The following is a 20,924-nucleotide window of genomic DNA, read 5'->3' as shown; positions in this document are numbered from 1 at the left end:
GCTGTTTTATGTCACATTATACAGGAAATACTGATAGTCGTTTCCATCTTTGCTTAATATTTCAAAAACAAGTGACTTACAAACTGTTGCATGACATTAGAAAAAACCTTAGATGCTATTGAAGAAAACTATCTATATATGTTTGCACTATAAGGTGCACATCTTGAGAGATATCCTGTATTATTTGTATTGCTAATTTTACAATTAAACATATGTTTTCATATTTCTGTAAATATGTTAATAAACCTGCACTTATAGAGGAACTTCTTGTAGTCACGTGGAAGCTTGTGTCTGGTTAACAAAAATGTTCTAGCAATAGATGCCTAGGTTATATAGATTTCAAGATATGAAACATGTTTCTGAAAGTTTAGAAAAATGGATTTCTGAGCATCATAATATGTTACAGTATTTACAGAAAAGAGTATGGATGCTGTGACTATTATAAAGAATACTTTCTGATAATAGTTATTTTACAGTTTTGATAGCTTTTATCATTCACAAAATAGTTACATTTGTTTATCTTATGCTTTTTAAGTGTATTTTTCAGAAAATGCCCTGGAATGCAGAATGTGTATAGGCTGCTAGAGGTGTGACATCGCACACCACATAGATGTTAATGAGTTAAACAGTTTCTGACAAGTACCTGATAAATATGGATGCAGGCAAAGAAGCAAAGGCTTTCTTTCTCTGTGAAAAGAGACACACACACACACACACACACACACACACACACACACACACACACACACACACACACACACACACACACACACAGATATTGTGACTGGATTAAGTCTAATATGGCTAGACCTCTGCCATTTTCATGTATTGTTGGGGGCGGGGACATAAACCAGACATATGTTTCAGGCGTTTTGCACATGGATTATCAAATCATTAACTTAATTCTCCATGTGAAAATTGTGGAGCAATAGTTTCAATGTACTGTTAGAGGTAAGTCAGACAAACAGAAGAGCAACTTTATTTTCAAGCAGTGTCATATATTTTCCTCTTCAGCCATGATGCCCATTTAGAATAACATATTTAGAAACCCAAGGAGTACAGTCAGCATTTTGTATTTCTCATGCATACCTCTTCTTTCACGTTTTTTTTTGTTGAATCTGAACAGTGTGAAAGGATTTGTAATGAATGTTCACACTACCCACTACACTGGTACTATTTTCTTTTCTAGGTATACAGCAGGTTCCATAAACATTGCAAAGATTTGCTTCTGTCCTTAACAAATAAGGTATAACTTCCCCATCATTTAGTTGGGCATGCTGACTCATACATGATGAATGGTTTAAGTGACTCTTACCTCTTTAGTTTGGCTTCATACTCTGCCTTCTGCTTTAACATTTCTTGCTTCAGGCTTGACACAAGACTGTGCAGGGCACTATGATTGCTAGTGGTATTTAGTGCAAATGTTTCACTGTTATCGCTGCTGCTTGTAGCCCTGCTGCTACGTCCACCTGCACTTCTGCGGTCATATCTGGCCTCAAAATCCAGGTGAGGGTCCTCAGTGGGTGGCCCATCTAGCACCGGATCTTCAAAGTTCCCTCCAAAGAAATCTTGTTCAGGGCATGTGGTTGTTGAAGAACGACAGGAGTTGGAATTTTCTGGTAGAGAAATCTCACAAGATGATGTAGACCATGTTGCACTGTCCACACTCTGTTTATCATCAGAGTTAATCATAGAAAAATTGTGCTGTACATTGTCATAGGTGGACAATCTGTTCTGCAGTGTTGAGTCATACATTGAGTCCTTTGGTTTGTTGTCCCTGAATGTCACACAACCGTTAACCATCCAAAGAGCATTCCGACTATTCAAGGTGGTGTTAAGCATATCTGTACTTGATACTCCCATACGCACTGCGCTGCTCGGCATACTACATGTACCCATTTTTGTTCCGGGCGCTTTAAGAGATGCTGTCCTCTTGGCTTGCAGGTTTCCATTTGGCAGTGGCTGACTTTTGTCCTGGATCTCTATGGAACTACTGAAGGACCCATTGGTGACTATCCCACTACCCTTATTGAATGCTGGATTCTTTTTCACAGTTAGAGTGGGACTCCGAGTTGCATCCAGTTTATGTATGCTGTTCCTTGGGCTACTTGATTTGTTTCCTGGAAGGGCTGTAGGAGATCCACATTCCACATTTCCTCGCAAAGGAGACTCAAGTGCATCCCATGAACAGCGCCTCACAGCAGCATCCCTTGTGTTGTTGTTTTCTTTGTTTTGTATTTGACTCAGTGGTTTCTTCTGTACTTCTGTGTTATTGTTACACTCCTCTTGAGTAGTTGGAGCCTCCTCTGCTTTGGGGAACAATTTCTCATGTTCACTTATAACCACTGACATTAAATGTTGGACTAACACGGTGCCTGCAAAATATACAAAGTATACAGTATGACTAACTTTATATACAATATTTGACACACAACATGTAAAACAGCTTGGCAAAGCAATGTGTTCATAGGTTTATAGTGTAATAAATAAATGTAGTGTACATGAAGAAGAAGTTTGATGTACAAGGGGCACTAAAACATAAAACTGCGTTCTGCTGCAGCTTTTAAGCAGTGAAATGTTGAGATACATGGATTATTTGTTTGCAGCGAAAATATGCCTGGATGTACATAACTTGCTACTCCCCAAACAAAACACACACACACACATATACATATGCTTAGCAGTGTATGTCATTATATACTTTCTAAAAAACCACACATGGCTTTTTTCATAACATACTCCAGCTTTGGAACTAACGTTACATTACCTTTTTTTATCTCCCCTCAGCTGACCATCAGCTGCACTTGGGGACCTCTCCTCATCTACTGGGTCCACCAGTCCTGGGTAGTCATCATCAGGCTTTCACTGGCCCATGTTCAGGACTGGTGACAGGACTGAGACATCATGGGGCATCATCACATTGCTGCTGAGGGGGACTTTTTATTATGCACCTGTGACATCATGGGGAATCATCACATTGCTGCTGAGGAGGACTTTTTATTATGCACTTATGACATCATAGGGCATCATCACATTGTTGCTGAGAAGGACTTTTTATTATGCACCTGTAATATCATGGGGCATCATCACATTGCTGCTGAGGAGGACTTTTTATTATGCACTTATGACATCATAGGGCATCATCACATTGCTGCTGAGAAGGACTTTTTATAATACACCTGTGTTCCTGCCTCTTGCATGCACTATCATATTCCGGGGGACAAAACAGGAGCAAAACAGCTCTTCTGTCCTTTTAAACTGTAGAAAAATGCTTGCTACAATTTAAGTCATATATGGAGTGCTTAAGTGCTTCAATTTTAAATTGCAAATGCAATACCTGTATTCAGATGCTGGTAATGTACTGATATGTCTTGTAAGAGTGAGCGAGAGAAAAAGAGAATACAATGAAGAGTGGCATCTATGATTGTGCCCCCTAACACTTAGTGCCATGGTGGCTAGCCTATTTACCCCATACTAGCTACATCTCTCTTCTTTCCACTGTATTACCCACTTTTTTGTTTCTCTCCAGGTAGAAGTCATTTCTCGATTTTTTTTTTCTAGCTCCCCTGGCTTTCCTCTTATATAGATACAGAAATGTAAATGCAGTAGAACAACCAGCTGATCTTTTTCTATTCCTAGACAAATCTCATATTAATGATGATATCATACCGGCATATGCTTGAACCAGCATCATTCCATTAACATAAGCAAAGTTAAAAGCTGATGCCTGTATATGTTATTTGCACTGTTGGCCTAAGCTGAGTTTGGTGAATTACACTTTATAGAACATAGCAAGTCAAATGGTTCTGAACTGAAATCACTGCAGCAGAAAAAGGGTTGCTTTTCCCTAAGATGTGACAGCTACAAAGGAAAATATAATGCCACAGAGGAGGATGGAGTTCCTCTTCCTGGCATTGTTGGATGAGGCTTTGTCTCCATTATTTGCTGCTGGAATTTTGAATGAATGATGAATCTGTGATCTTCTTGATGAAGAAATGATCTCTTTATGTTTGGCTAAATATTTTGCGTGGGAATCCAATAGTGATTCAGTTTGTTTAGTTTTTGATAGAGCCTTCACGAGTGTTCTACACAGAGGCTCCAAGTTAGGAGAGGGCAGCTCTCTCTTGACAGCTACAGAGGACATTTGTGGAGAGGGCCTCATGGCTTTATAGAGTCACTGCTGTGGGAAAAATCTCTGACAGGCCTACAACTCCCAAAGGAAGGTAAATGGATAAAAGCTTTTGAAACCTGTGGGTTTGATGCTGGAGGCACTGTCAGTGGGACTATGGAGTACGGAGGGGTACACGAACCCAACACCATAAACCTTGATGATAATTTCAAAACTGACAGAACTGATACTAGGAGTACAATACCCATTAGGTTAGGTATAAAATAAACTGGTATTTGTGAAAACATTACTGATATCAAAAATGAGGACCTCTGAAACAGAAGCATTTAGTAAAACATGGTAAGTGACTGTGACACAGGTTGTTGTGTCTTTCGGCTTTTCCCGGTTAGGGGTCGCCACAGCGGAACTCTGGTCCGCTAATGATTGGCAGTAGATTTTTACGTGCCGAGTTGCCAGCTATGATGCACAACCTTTAATGAAGGTACGCCCATTCACGCATGTCTCCACACAGAAGAAGCTCTAGCTGAGAATCGAACAGGACAACATCTTACTGTGAGGCAACAACGCTTCAGCAGCACCACCACCGCAGTGCACCTATAAAGTCAAAGACATGGGTAGTGGAATAGACATGGCCAGCTCTATAAGTCTGCAGTAGAATTGTGGGAATAGTGACAAGGATGCCAGTCAGAATGATGCTCCAGGTGGAAAAGAATAACCCCCCCCCCCCGCAACATCCAATGTCAGAAGGAACTGGAGTAGACAAGCCCTGAGATCTCTTGTCCTGCTGTAATCAATAAAGGAAAGAGCTGGAAAGTGAAGGGAGCTGGACGTATCCATCCTGTGACCTATAGTCTGAAAGTGAACTGTATTAATTTCAGAACTACTAGATTCACCAATCAGAATGAATTGCTTGAAATTTAGCAGATTCATTACAGACTACAGAAGTTTCTTTTAGAACAGCTTTAGGACATTATAGATGCTGTAACATATAAAACAGCAGGGGCAACCTTTCTACAAAGTGTAGACTTAACTGTCTTGATTTACTAAAAGGCAAAACATATAGAACAATGATCTGTATCTGAGTATGAAGCCTGCTCGCTCTTACTGTTAAAGGGCTAACTGAGTGGCTTGATGAATTTCCTGTCAGACTGGGTGTCAGTTAAAGCCTGTAACAGTAAATGAACTAGAAGCTTTAAATGCTGCCTTCTGTAAGTTGCCTTAAGATATTCATCATAAAAAGTATAACAGGAAGTGATGTGGGTGTCCTCTAAGTAAGTTCACCAATGAGCGCCCTGCCAGGAAGTGGAACAGCTTTATCCAGCACACTTCCTAAAGGGATGTTTAAACACTGAGACAGGTGAGCCTAGGCTTAATGGCACAGAAAGCTAATAAGGCAACTTTCTGATGGAACAAATTCTAACTGTTACTGCTCATAACTAGAAGTTGAGAAGAAAGTAACCAAACAGTTTTCTCTCACACACATTCTAATAAAATAAAAAAAATGCATGAGCTAGGTTGGGGCTGTACTTTCTCTAATCAATCTTGAAGTATGGTGGAAGACATCTGGAAAGTGTAAAATGAGGGCTGCTTATTGGGAAGGGGGTTCCGGGCAGCCTGGAAAAGTGTGATGTGCTAGTTCCTAATGTCTGTGGTCTATTTCCCTGTGGTTACTTAAGAGTGACCTATTCTTACCAGATTATAGTTTACACTATTGAAATAGTTTGGCTTCTAACTTGTAATAAATATTCAATTGTTTAATCATACTCTGTGCTTTCTGCTTCCATTTTTCATGTGATAACTGCCTACTATCCCTTAGTTTCAGCAATTTGATGGACTGCCTAAATAATCTGCCTTATAGGTTAAAACTCATGTGAATTATTGTCAACATTACATTACTGTACTTTGCTGCTGAGTCATATTAGTACCACGCATAGCAGGCAGAGAACTGTAAATCATACCAGAACATGTGCAGCTGGCTTTCTTACCAGTGGTCTATTAACTACAAAATAAACCTGCAATGTTTAAACGCATAGAGTAATAATGCTGCAGGTGCATAGTTATGGCTTTTTTTAATGCCTTCAACTATATAAAACCTACTCCCTGTGCCAGACCCATAGCTAGCTTATCTAGTGCTTGGTGCAGGTCCCATGTTGAGGGTCAAAAAATGGGCAAACAAAAAAACTCTTCTTTCTGAGTAGAGTAACAAAACAAATAAAATGACCTTCATTAAAAATATAACAAATGGTTTGCTATAGTCTACAGTCAGAATACTACACATAAAATGGTGCAAAGCTTCAGCTATGACGACAAATACAATATCTGCATTCATTTCTGATTACCGATACTGCAGTATCACCCAATCTGTTGAGTGTGCCATCTAACACCTTGTGATGCTACTTTCTAAATAAATGGTGATAATGTTTTCACATCCACTTTGTTTTTCTTCACTTTTCCATAATTATTAAAATCAGGGTCTCCAATTTATAAGTGCTATTGTTGAACCTCATGTTCTGGTTGCTGCCTGTCACACTGAAATACAAACAGTCACAGATTCATATGTCAATAGGTATATACTAGGCTAACAAACACCAGAGCCTTTATCAAGCCTAGATGCTCAACCCAACCCAACTATTTGGAGAGGAATGTTAGTTAGGAACTTGTTAAAGGTTTGGGGAGAGGTATGTTAGTTAGGGAATATTTAGTGCTGGCCTCTGTCAGAGACATGGGGGCCAGACCGGTGTGAATTTTTGATTTTCTATCCAATGGTCAAGGTTACATTTGAAGTGGGTAAGAGATGGACTCTGCTTCACATGGGGGGGACCTATTCCAGAACATGGGAGTCCTTTGAGACAAAGCTCTGTCTCACCAGCATGTTCTATTTATGTTTCAAGAAAAGTTTAAAATCCTTGGACCTGGTATTTCTGGTGTTATTTGTTTTGTGGATGTGCAAAAGGTCATTAGGACTAGAACTGTGGGTGCCTTGTATGCCAGGCATAGATCACCTATCAGTAACCTGTAGGAGATACAGTACAGAGATAGAGTTTTAAGGCAATCCATATAGGACAATGTGTTCATACCCTGAATTCTTTTGCTGAGGAGCTTCTTTAGGAGCCTCAACTCGTGCATATGCCTGGTGAAGTCTATGCTGAAGGGGGCACAGAAGGGGAAGTAATATACATAAAACATAACTAGATAAAATCCACTCCTAGAGCCAATAACCTATGACCACAGTTCAAAATACCAGTTTATTAGTCCACAGGTCACAATTCGCAAATGTAATCCATAAAAATCACAATGTAAAATCCTTTTGAAACACAACAGGTCAAGCACGTTTGTCAATAGACTTCATCAGAACAGTTCAATGCTTATACAATTAACCTTTTTATATAAAAACTCCCATCAATTAAGTGAAATAACCCTAAGTTAAAGTGACAGTGTTATTCAAAGCTAAAAGATGCTAAAAAAGTTAAGAGTTTCACTTAAAAGATTACAAATCATAATATATATAATATGTATATTAAAACAAACTATGATTGTGTTGGAATGGTGAGAAATGTTATTACATTGTTTCTGGGACAAAATATCAAAAATATTAAAAATATTAAACACATTAGTATTAAAAATTAAAACAACAGCCACTAGATTGTTTCAAAGTTTGGTTGCCTGATACCTCAGTTTGGGCTTTAAAGTAATATGCTCATTAATCCCTGGAACTACAATGGCATTAAGTCTAAGTTGCCATCTTACTTCTGCTCTAAGCAGTTGGTTGGCCCAGTCACCTCCCCTAATATTCTTGGCCACAACCTCCAAAATCCCAAACCGAAAATAGTGGTCCGGGTAGCTGGCAATATCTTTATAAAGGGCATTGTTATCATCCTTCCTTATAATACTGTACATATGTTCATAAATTCTCCTATTCAGTTTTCTTTTTGTTTTCCCTACATAAAAATATCCAGAGGCCTGGCACACAGCAAGGTACACCAAACCCGTGGTAGTGCAAGAACCTGCAGCAAAGTTGACAACAATCTTGTAGGGCCCAAGTTCCACTGATGGAGTATCAATTATGAATTTACAGTGTTCACAAGCCCCACACTTAATGGTTCCTTTTTTAAAACCTTTCTTGTCCGGGATTTGGTTTTCCAATAATTTTTTTAAATTTCTATTAACCCTATATGTAAAAAAAGGCTCATCTCCCAAGACCTTCAATAGTTATATGTTCCCTTTGAACATTACCCAATTATTTTTAATAATGTTTTTAACTCCTAGTGAAGTTTCCCCATATGTTAACACCATTGTCTGTGTAAAATCCTTGTCTTGACTAAGGGTTTGGTTAACAATACCTTCCTCATCACCAAGGAGTGGCTTGAACCTAGTACCCCATTCACCAAACACCTGGTCCCTGATGTTGTTAATGAAATCCAAGGGGTAACCCCTAGCTCTAAACATACTAGCTACCAGTTCCATTTCTGACCTAACCAGGTCTAATTTTGAACACATTCTAGCTACATGGACAATTTGCCCCTTTACAATATTCCTCTTTACAAAGGTTGGATGGCTACTTGTAAATTTAAGATAGTCATTAGAAAATGTTGGTTTTCTATGCACACATGATTCAAAACAATTTGACCTCACATCCCTAATTATTCTGACATCTAAATAATTAATGTGAGAGTTCTCACTATTCCCAGTGAATTTAAAATAATCACATAATCCATTTAAAAAGTCAAGAAATTTATTGTGTATTTCACCCCCTTTCCATAGAATAAAAAGGTCATCAAGAAACCTTAAATATACTGACCAATGTTCATTATAGGGTGGTTTAAACACAAACATTGTTTCCCACCTATACATAACAAGATTGGCAAACAAGGGGGCACAGCTGTTGCCCATTGCCACCCCTTTTGTTTGTCGAAAGAATTCTCCACCAAAACTGAAAAAGTTGTTTTTAAGAATCACTTCCATAAGTTCAGTAATAAAATTAATCATAGTGTTACTTAAACTAGTTTTCTCTACCAAAACCTCATAAAAAAATTCTAATCCCTTATCATGAGGTATGGAAGTGAATAAATTAACCACATCTATTGTGGAGAAACTGACATCCTTGTCATAATAGTCTCTCTTGATCCTCCGCATAAAATCCCATGAATCAACCAAAATATGGTCAATGGGAGCCAAAACATTCCTTACTGTATGATCAATAAAAAGTTATACTATTCTGACCTGATATAATCAACCTATATGGGGGTTCAAAAACATCCTTGTGTGTTTTTGGGATACCAAAAGCCATAGGAATGGTAGGGTACTCAACATTAAGAAAGTTAAAATTTTCTTCATTAATAGCCCCTTGGTACAGTGAATCCTCCAAAAACAACTTAATCTTTCTGTAAGAAATATTAATTTTGTTCCTAGAAACACATTCATATTTTGTGTCGTCCTGTAACATACAGAAAATTCTGTTGTTATAGTCTTCAGTATTGGCAATCACCATACCCCCACCCTTATCAGGTTCATAAATCTTAAGTTAACATCACCTCTGAAACCATCCAATAGTTGTTTCTCAGTTTTAGTTAAATTAAATACCTTTGTCCTATGTTCCCTTAAATTCTGATAAATCTCTTGGGAACATGCATTTTCAAAGGAACTCAATAAAGGGTGTAAGGGCAGATTAAAACAACTCTTCTTCTTAACATTGGAACTCATACCACTATTATTGTGATGTTGATCTTTAAATAAAAATTTTAAATTCAACTTTCTCATAAAAATTTTTAGTTAGATTAAGGTGTCACAAATGTTCTCCCTAGTAGCAGGAACAAATTTAATTCCTTTCATAAGAAGATGAAACAATTCTTTATTAATCTCAATTCCTGCATAATTAAAAATATTAAATCCCTTGTATGTGTGTAATAGACCATCATGCTTAACCGTAATAGTCTCCTGTGTCTCAAAACCTAAACATTCATCACTGACTAAGATTGATGGTAACTGTTCTTTCTCCAACCTGTTTGGTTCCTGTAACTGTTTCGTCTCCCCCTCCCCCTGTTGTCCCTAAAAAAACATTATTCTCTTACCTATATTTATTTTTGTCCTGTAACCTTGCTGACCTTCTGAGAGGGGGGTATTCTGAATCATACAAATTGTTGTTATTAATGTGTCGGGTACCTGGTGTGGCCCTATGGGAGTTAACTTCACTAGTCTGTTGGTGCTTTGACACTTCTTCACCTTCCATATAGGCCTTGGGAAATGGGTATGCTAGGTTATGTTTATACTCATATTCGTCCCTTAACAACTTTTTCTTCTTTCTTTCAATGTTAGCATTCACATCGTTCTCAACCCTATCAAATAATCCATTGTATCTATGATTGTACTTAACAAAACTATTGTCAGTTAAAATTACATTATTTAAATCATCAATTTCTTTTAAAAACTCATCAATTCTTTTATTATTAATTTTTAAAATAAACTCAATCAGTTCCATACCATGTCTATCAAACATTTGCACTAATTCCTCACATTCAGGTTGCCCCTTCTTAACACCATTAGGGAACCTGAAAACCCGTAGTCCTTTAGGTACTCGTCTTTTTTCTAAACATTCATTAAGATATGCATTATCACACTGAAGTGCACGGACTTTGCGCAATTTATTCTCAAGAGCAACTAACCTTGAGTCAATGTTATTAGTCCCTTCAGCATTGTTGTTTCTAAAGAAAAGGTGATTGTTTTTAACCCAGTCCCTCAAACGATCATGTGTCTGAAGGAAGCCTTGACTTCCTACCCTTGGTAGCGTCTCGTTCGAATTAATTGGGGTCTCAGACACAGATACATAAAAAATAAGCTACAGGCAAACAGTGGTATTGCTTTCACAGAATCCTTTGTAAGTCATATTCTGTTGGTTAAACAAGCAATAATGCCCAACAAAGTATGTGTTATTTGGGAAATAACCCTCACTCAGGGGTGTTGTGAGGCCTGATGCTTTATAACACCATTTGAATCGTATGTAGCTTAAGCAAATGTAATATGAAATGTAGCATTAAAAATCCATCTACGTTTTTGCAAGTTGGAGGAAGCTGTACACAAGCAAATATAGTCTAACATGATCAAAGAAAAAAAAAACATTCTGGGGGATGCTCTGCCCTTCCTTAAAAAACAATTTGTACCTTCCATTATAGTGAGCGGATCCTCCACCTTCGGCCTTAAGATATTAGGACCGAAGACTGTAGCCAGATTCTGTGTGCTCATCTTGTTCTCTTCTGAATATGACTGCACCTCATCCAGGAACCTGGACCAACACAGCAAGAATACATTGGATTGGCTTTCATTGGGATAGACAAAAGCAAAAGCATGGAATGTCCCATAATACATACAAGTTAATAACATGATTAGCAGTATGTCCCATAATACATGCAAGTTAATAACATGATTAGCAGTATGTCCCATAATACATGCAAGTTAATAACATGATTAGCAGTATGTCCCATAATACATGCAAGTTAATAACATGATTAGCAGTATGTCCCATAATACATACAAGTTAATAACATGATTAGCAGTATGTCCTATAATACATACAAGTTAATAACATGATTAGCAGTATGTCCCATAATACATACGAGTTAATAACATGATTAGCAGTATGTCCCATAATACATACAAGTTAATAACATGATTAGCAGTATGTCCCATAATACATACAAGTTAATAACATGATTAGCAGTATGTCCCATAATACATACAAGTTAATAACATGATTAGCAGTATGTCCCATAATACATACAAGTTAATAACATGATTAGCAGTATGTCCCATAATACATACAAGTTAATAACATGATTAGCAGTATGTCCCATAATACATACAAGTTAATAACATGATTAGCAGTATGTCCCATAATACATACAAGTTAATAACATGATTAGCAGTATGTCCCATAATACATACAAGTTAATAACATGATTAGCAGTATGTCCCATAATACATGCAAGTTAATAACATGATTAGCAGTATGTCCCATAATACATGCAAGTTAATAACATGATTAGCAGTATGTCCCATAATACATGCAAGTTAATAACATGATTAGCAGTATGTCCCATAATACATGCAAGTTAATAACATGATTAGCAGTATGTCCCATAATACATGCAAGTTAATAACATGATTAGCAGTATGTCCCATAATACATGCAAGTTAATAACATGATTAGCAGTATGTCCCATAATACATACAAGTTAATAACATGATTAGCAGTATGTCCCATAATACATACAAGTTAATAACATGATTAGCAGTATGTCCCATAATACATGCAAGTTAATAACATGATTAGCAGTATGTCCCATAATACATACAAGTTAATAACATGATTAGCAGTATGTCCCATAATACATGCAAGTTAATAACATGATTAGCAGTATGTCCCATAATACATACAAGTTAATAACATGATTAGCAGTATGTGCCATAATACATGCAAGTTAATAACATGATTAGCAATATGTCCCATAATACATACAAGTTAATAACATGATTAGCAGTATGTCCCATAATACATGCAAGTTAATAACATGATTAGCAGTATGTCCCATAATACATGCAAGTTAATAACATGATTAGCAGTGTAACAGATGATTGTGCAATGAACAAACATTTTGTCTTGAATCCATTTCAGTCTTGCATTTGATAAAATGTCAAACAGTTTGATCAATCTTAAAACACAGGAGGTGGTTTATGTTTTTTTTTAATATGGGTGCCTTTTTTATTCTATTAAATCATTGTTAATAAGCATAAACATATACACAGTGTTTCATGCATTCATCTATCAAACACTTGCTGAAAGGTATTCATTATGAAACTGTCTGACTCTATCTTCCCCGTACTAACTGACCACTAGACTGTGCTTGCTTGTTCTTTCCCTTTATCATTCCTTATAATTTAATTCAAAGCATTTAATATAGTAATTTGACAACAAACATCTCCTGACCAAGACCAGGTGCCATAACAGTACAGGTAGTTCACTTTACTCAGCCTTTGTTGTTAAGTACTGGAACAAAACAAATGTCGAAACAAGGCAACATTATCACACATTTCAAACACAGCATATGCCTTTCTCATGGCTATGCTCATGCTCCCAGTCTGACTAAACCCACCTTTCTTTCTGTTTCTCTTCCACTGCCAATTTATCAATCACCCTGACTCTTTCACCTTTCTTTTCCCTGTCTCTTTCTCTTTCATCCCCACTGCTGCACCTCCAACTAACATGAAGTTCATAGGCTGGAACTGTGAAAATCACAGCTCTAGGTCCAGCAATGTGGCAGGGGAGGTAGTTCTTCTTCTTATAATCTCAAGAAATTCCATAAAAAATATTGATAAAAAAGGATATACTCAAAAGATTAGGCTTCCAGGAATATATATAATGTAACTTCAATGTAGATCTATATCAGATAGAAATTCCTCTGCTGATAATACATTGTCTGTCTTTAAGCAACTGAAAAAAAACCAGGAGGAAATGAATGGCTACAGCCAGATAAAGACCGAATCTCTCATGTAGACACATTTCATTTATTAATGTTATATCAAGGTCCTAAAGCAGGTTGGAGATAAGCAGACTTGTGAAGGTCTCTGGAGTTAAATAACAAGGCTTGAGGCAGGGTCTGTGACTACTATTCCTTTTCTCCATATACAGATGAAAATGTAACTCCACAAATATCACAGATACCTTAGTATGGCCATCTGTGAGTCTGCCCCAGAGCAGTGGTTAACAATCAGTGATTGTTTTTCTATAATACATTCAAATTATGGACTAAGCCTTGCTTCTCAATGGATTTAAGGTGTTATTTTCTTCACATTTCACTTTATCTTGCCTTGTAAAGGCATTGCTGGTTTCCAAATGTTTGGTTTAGTATATGTTTGGAATGTGTGACCAGTTTGTGTTTTTAAATATTACTTTTTAGGTTTGTGTTAATGGGACAGTAACATTTGTAGGTAAAGGTTTTGGTATGGAAGAGGGGAAGCCACTTATATTGTTGAGGTAGAAGACAATGTGTTGATGATGGGGTAATCAGTTACAGGATAACTTTCTATGTCTATGAAAATATACAAAAACTGTTTAGAAAAGCAACATAGCAGAAGGATATCTATAGACATTACCGGAATTTGTAAACCATGCCTTAAACCAGATACATCATTTCTTCAAAATCAGTTCCTAATGACAACTCTTTGTGCAATGATACCAGAGGTCTAAGAATTAGAGGGCATTTCCTTTTACTAAAAGAACACTTTCCAGTGTTCTCTTACTAACTGTTATTCTTCAGTGAATTTGCAGCCAGATGTGAGTTATTTTTATAAAATAGTATCTGCTTATGGCTAGATGTTTATTTATATTGTATGTCAATGGCAGAGATTTTGGTTGCACCATTGCTTTCAGAGACTGCATACTGCATTCAAAATTTACATTCAGTGTGCACATTATCTAGACACATGGTATTGCTGTACTTATGTTAAGTAACCATTGTTTACTAAAATACATTGTACAATAAATGTATCAAATCAATCAATGTAGCAAGTAATTAAAAAAATCATGTATTAGCACAGAACAGATGACTACATTCACAGACATTTTTTTGTATGTAACACCTATTATGTAGTACATCATAATCGATTTGTAAATAAAGAAACCTACTGTACTTTTCCGTTATCAGGGCAATGCTTCTAACACACCCATGCAATGATCACACAGCTGCTAGCCTTGAAGCTGTATATCTACATGATAGCGTTTCAGAGGTGGGGTGACTTGAACTGCTTCACCGACACTGGATGCCGTCTATGAACTCTGGGGGGGGGGGGGTAACTTTCGCTCAAGTGTCACTCCTGAATTATGTCCAAAATCCAGAAATCATGCTGTGTTACTACAGTGGCACTTGAAAGTATCAGTTGGGGAACACTTCATTTCAGGAAACAGTTGTTCATTTTTTAAAAGCACTCTGTGCTGCATAACTGGCAACCTTCCATAATGTGGAACAAATGTCAGAAGTGTCAAGCGCTTACTGACAGCTTTTTAACAACTTCAGCCAGTTTAAAGAATGGTTGAATGTCTTGCTTTGTGCTTATAAAAAGTTTTTAAACAATTACAATGATTCGGCATTACTTAGCTTAAATACCAGTTAAAATGTAGACATGAATGGTTTGCATCCGTTGTAGTGTGGAACAGTGAACAATGTACACTATTTAGAACTCCTACAACCCGCGGTGGTGGTGCTGCGGTAACGTTGTTGCCTCACAGTAAGACGCTGTCCGGTTCGATTCTCAGCTAGAGCGTCTTCTGCATGGAGACATGCGTGAATGTGGCGTACCTTCGTTGAAGGTTGTGCATCAGGGCTGGTAACTCGGCACGTAAAAATCAACTACCAATCATTAGCGGGCTGGTGTTCCACTGTGGCGACCCCTAACCAGGAAAAAGCTGAAAGACACAACAACAACTGGAGTACACTTCAAAAGTTATGGTCTGATATTTAAACTGTAGGCCTAACGCCAAATACAGGTAATGTATTGCAGAGGGACCAATCTGCTTTCAGGTTTCAACCGTTCATGAAATAATGAGACAGACTCTGTAGACAAGCCATGTATTCTTGTACATAATGTTTCCCATCAGTTAATGTTGTGAAACAGTCAGAAAAGGGCGCATGTGTCAAATGTGCTGGAGACTAAACCTGATTTCCACACAATATAAACTAAACATAAAGTAGTTAACGCTTACAGGTGAAATGACCATAAAGGAAATGTTGTGCAGAGTGAATAACCTGCTTTCAGGTTTCATGACTTCTTCAGATAATGAGCTCGTTACAAGTGTTGTCCCGATAACGGAAAAGTACCAAACCTACTATTACAGTCGCCAGTCTCTGTCTATTTTCTCTTTGAATGATAGAGAAAATTCCATGCACTGCACTGTCTCTAACCTGATTTAAATCTGTTTGTTGTTGGCCTTTACATTCATTATTTTGTACAATGTGTGAAAATGGTTAATAAAGTATATTAAAAACAATACCCCATATGGCCATTAATTTGGGTGAGGTACGTCAGTCTCTCTTACCTACAGATGTATTGCAGGAGGTTGTAATTCACCATTGGTAGGCTCTTCACCTGTTGAATAAGGTCTGCCATTCCCTGTTTAGAAAGTCAAAGTAAAACACAAGAAATGTTAGTCAGGCAGACGCATGAACTTTGCTCCCGGAATAGACTAAACTAAATTCTGCTGCACTTTAAATAGATTAATCCAGTTTAATCTACTTGTGTGTATGAATTATTTTCAAGTCGGTTCACAGACACAAGTGAATGAAGTGGTGTGCAGTTATAAGAAATTAAAAATTACCATACACTTCATACAACACTGATCTTCTTGATACTATTAAAGTAGTTGTCCTTAAGTACACTTTTCGTATCAAATCCAGTTCTATCACAGGGTCCAGGTATGTGCATGGTGAGGCAACTGTAAGAAAGCTCAAATAATGATTCCATTTTCTTCCCATGACAACAGACAGAGAAGATTTAAACTCATCAGCCTTTTTGCCAAAAGCTCATAATTACAGGCTACTTATTGCTGTCTGAGTGAAGGAAGCTTATTGGTTTTATTAGATGCTGGTATTACTTAATTCTTCTATCAGAGTGGCCCCATGCAGTTTTTAAGGATGTAGAATTTTTGTTCTGTACAGTTTTCAGCCTCTTGTGCAGACTATATTACCTGATGAAATGTATCCTGTTCGTAGGACTCCATGAGAACATTCAGTTCCTAATGAATGCAGTCCAGGACTTCACCAAGGAAAAAATTCAGATTTCTAGTTACATTTAATGTGAAACTTCTTTCACATATAAAATAAAATTTTAATTGACTTAAACTTGTCTGTTTGATGAAGACACTGGGAGAGACTTTATCCTTCCAAATATAGACTTTTTTTTTCATTTCCTTTTAACAAAAACAGGATACAATTGCATAACTTGCTCTAAATAAGTGATTCCGTGGAATTTAGATAAAGTCATACAACCAAAGGATTAGATTTTGTCTTAAATTTACTTTGTGTGCTGGTGTCAGTTATTTAATGTGCTGTTTTTAAAATCTGAGATTATTACATTTATGCAGAATGCAAAATGTAATGGCCAAAACATACACAATCGCTGGCACAATGGGTGGAATGTCATCTAATAGGTTCATAGGTGAGTGCTAGGCTAGAAAATGTTGCAGGACATTTTAAGCCTAGTTCAATTTCCCTTTTAGTGCTTGAATTAACCTATATAAATAAATTAATACATATACACTATATAAATATACATATACATAAAAATAATAATTTAATAAAAATAATAAAAATGACATAAATCATATAAATTAATAATAAATATCAATGAATTTTCCTTATACTGCTAGACATAAATCAGTGCCCTTCTGCATAATAAATAAATCATATCTAAGTATTGACAGAAGTGAAATGTTATTTTTTTAAAGTGTTGTTATTACATGTTTTAAAGAGAACAAGTAGTAGGTTCAATCTGAAATAGAAGAAGATATACGTTTTACAATGACCATAAAATGAATTTAATTACCTAGGAATGTGTCAGATTAATTTAACACACATTTTGTTATTATACATGTATTGGGGTTGTGTTATATTTTGACTATGTTCATGTTTGATTCAACTTCAACAAAGAATACAAAGTTAAAATAATGAAACAGGAAAAAATAAACTAAAAAATACAAATAACAATGAAATGTAATTCCCATTAAATATACTAACACATCAGGTTAACAAAATAATAAACTCAGATGTGCTATTAATAACTATGCATAATTAAAGAAACTGAATAAATTAAGACATCATGGTCAGGAAGGTAGGTAAACCAACTGTCCATTGTAAAATCTGGACAATAAAAACATATGAAATGGGTCCTAATTCTTGAAAGCCAATTTGAAGAAGTATATCCTTTATGACCTGCAGAAGCTAAGCAGTATGGAAGCCCCCCCCCCCCCTCCGAGTTACTGTAGAATTGAGATCTCTATACGTCTGGGCTTAAGAATAAAGGAGCAAAAGCCTGATGGCTCCAGCTATACGTACAGACTCAGAAGCTACCTCTACAAGGTAGAGTGCAGAGGCTACATTGGGCAATATGGGCAATAATTCACAGTAAACACATTTGGGTAAAAGGGACTTAAGCCATGCAAGGGCAAGTGTACTAACACCAAGATTTTTATAGATGATGTAAAAAGTGACTGGCAGTCAGTGCAAACAGCAGAAAGAAGACTAGGCCGCAACATTCTGAATATACTGCAAGAAGGTCAGTCTCAGATAAAATGCATGGAAAGAAGAGAGCAAAATACGGACTGTTACTCAGATGTCAGCTTAAGGAATAAGGTGCTTGATCCTGGAGATATTCCTTCTGTGAAGAAAAGGACATTTTTAAAATAGTTGTCACCTGGATCCTACGTGTCAGCCAGTTCTGCAGGATCATGTTGAAACTGTGTAATTTGATAATAAAGACAAGCTTGTTATTGCCATAAAAGATGTTGTTAAGGAGTGGCACAGTGGAAGAATGCTTGAAGGGAGTGCAAACAGTCATTACCTTAGTTTTGGAGATGATTAAGCAGTTATGAATAAACAATGAATGGCTTCCAGATTATTACCGACCATCAACCCATTTACCATACTGTCTTGTGAGAAAGAGAACCAACATTGTTTGTCATCTACATAACAATAGGTATAATCTCAGTACCTTTTCAGATTTCCCAGAAGAAGCATAAATACCACAAAAAGAAGAAAGTTCAAACCTGACCCATGCGGCACTCTGATCTTTAGGGGCTGGAGGTGTTCAGTCCTGGAACTACCCTCTCTGGGTGACTTGAGGAATAGGAAGAGAGCCAGTCAAGCACCACAGTGCCACAGTGTTATCAAAAGCACTCTACCAACACACCAAGATCAACATGACTGAGTCACCTAGAGTCCAGTTTTTACACCATTGAGTGGTTTACCTTGATGTGGCATGTACTCTGTAATCTATGATCTCCTATCTAGAGGATACTGAGCACCACAGCTGATGCTCAAATCAGTTGGTCTATGGCACTCTTCTCTTCTACAGGACACCATCTAGAATCTGTGCTGTTGCTCATAACTCCATTCTTGAGTGAGTTTGTGGTAGAAACACTCAACAAGTTCTTTTTTTCTATTTTTTTTTTGGGAGGTTAGAAGAATCCCACAGAGACACAGGCAGAATGTACAAACTCCATACAAGCATTGACTGGAGTTGGGAATTGAACCTTGCACCTGGTGCATAGGAGGCATAGACCTTAACCATTATACCAAATGCTATGATTAATGGTGTCAGATACTGCTAAGAGATCTAGCAAGACCAAGGCCAAGTAACCTTACTAGTCTGTAGCCATTGGCAGGTCACTAGCTTCTCTAATGACTCAGTTTCAGTGCTATGGAAAGACTGAAATCCAGCGTGATAAGAGGCCATGAACTCACTACCTAGAAGATAATACTCAAATTGTCAGGAAACAAGCTTCTTGCTGTCCTTTCCTTGGAAGGAAAGTTTAGCAATGGAATGGCAGTTATAGAAAACATTTTGGTTAATGGAAGGTTTTTTGAGGATAGGGTAACAAGGGCCTCTTTCAGGGAAGAAGGAAACAACCTGGTCCTCAATAAAAAAAAAAAATTAAGATCTGATGAATAACTAGTCTTAACACATGAAAGTTGGCTGGAATTAATCTGCATGATTAAGCGTCCAACCCACATGTTGTAGAGCACCTACCTGAGATCGTAGGAAGGAACTTGTCATTATTGGTAATGTCAAATGTCATTCAAGGTGCACTGAAATACTTGGTCTAGTTTTAGACTAAATGTGATTCTATCAAGTTAATGTCTTACAAATGTGGCTCCTATAATTTTTTTGCCAAATGAGATGACCAAAGATAATGTAGTAATGTATATCCATCCATCCTCAACCCCTTTTTCCCATTTTGCAAATGGGGTTGTGGTATCACTTCAGCAGTGCCAATCATCTCAAGCCAAGGTTTATACCACCAGGTGGCTAGCCCTGCCACAGTAGTTCATTCGCACTACTCTCACACACACACACACACACACACACACACACACACACACACACACACACACACACACACACACACAATCTTCATATTCATATTGTTGAGACCATCTAATCAACTTTCCAAAAAGTCAACGTATTTGTACTAAGATGACAGTACAGTGTGGATTAGGGGACTGGTATGCATAATATGTTGGCATACCTTAAAGAAAGATATCTGGACAAAGCCATAAATAATATTGGGTCAAAGACCCAAAAAATAGGAGCAATTTTTAAATATTGCTATTACAAACTTAGAAAGTTGTTAGAATAGCAGGTTTTGCATTATCATGAACTTTCTGAAGGGTATGAAGTCTTAAATTCAAATGTCTGTCATTATTTTCTAACCTCAGTCTTTAATGATTTGCCACTAATTTGCCAGAAAAACATAATTTTATAAAAAGCTGACCAAACATATGAGGCGAAAATCTGGACATTCTGGGAAAATCTACAGTTGAGAGGTATGTATGCAGGGAGTGTGGGGTGTGGGGGAGAGGATGCCCCCCCCCTACAAAAACATAGAGTTTGTTTTTTTGTACTGTTTCATACTTTGGAAATTCGATCATATGATTTTATATATATATATATATATATGTGTGTGTGTGTGTGTGTGTATAAATATATATATATATATATATATATATATATATATATATATATATATATATAT

At 36.9% G+C, this 20,924-nt stretch overlaps 1 protein-coding gene across 7 annotated transcripts in view; it reads right to left on the bottom strand.

Annotated features, from left to right (window-relative positions):
* Positions 1-20,924, bottom strand: part of ARHGAP24 (Rho GTPase activating protein 24) — a 2,476,452-nt gene that overhangs the window by 47,616 nt on the left and 2,407,912 nt on the right. For all 7 annotated transcript variants that reach the window (XM_044058912.1, XM_044058914.1, XM_044058911.1 and 4 more), the window contains 3 exons: positions 16,212-16,285; positions 11,284-11,405; positions 1,316-2,375 (listed from right to left, as the gene is read on the bottom strand). In XM_044058912.1, the coding sequence (XP_043914847.1) occupies positions 1,316-2,375; positions 11,284-11,405; positions 16,212-16,285 (1,256 nt within the window). The remainder of the gene's footprint in view (positions 1-1,315; positions 2,376-11,283; positions 11,406-16,211; positions 16,286-20,924) is intronic.

The sequence above is a fragment of the Protopterus annectens genome, chromosome 17.part0 (genome assembly GCF_019279795.1).
Source record: "Protopterus annectens isolate FY-2018-M chromosome 17.part0, PAN1.0, whole genome shotgun sequence".
Lineage (NCBI taxonomy): Eukaryota > Metazoa > Chordata > Ceratodontiformes > Protopteridae > Protopterus > Protopterus annectens.
This window is presented reverse-complemented; position numbering and strand designations above follow the sequence as displayed.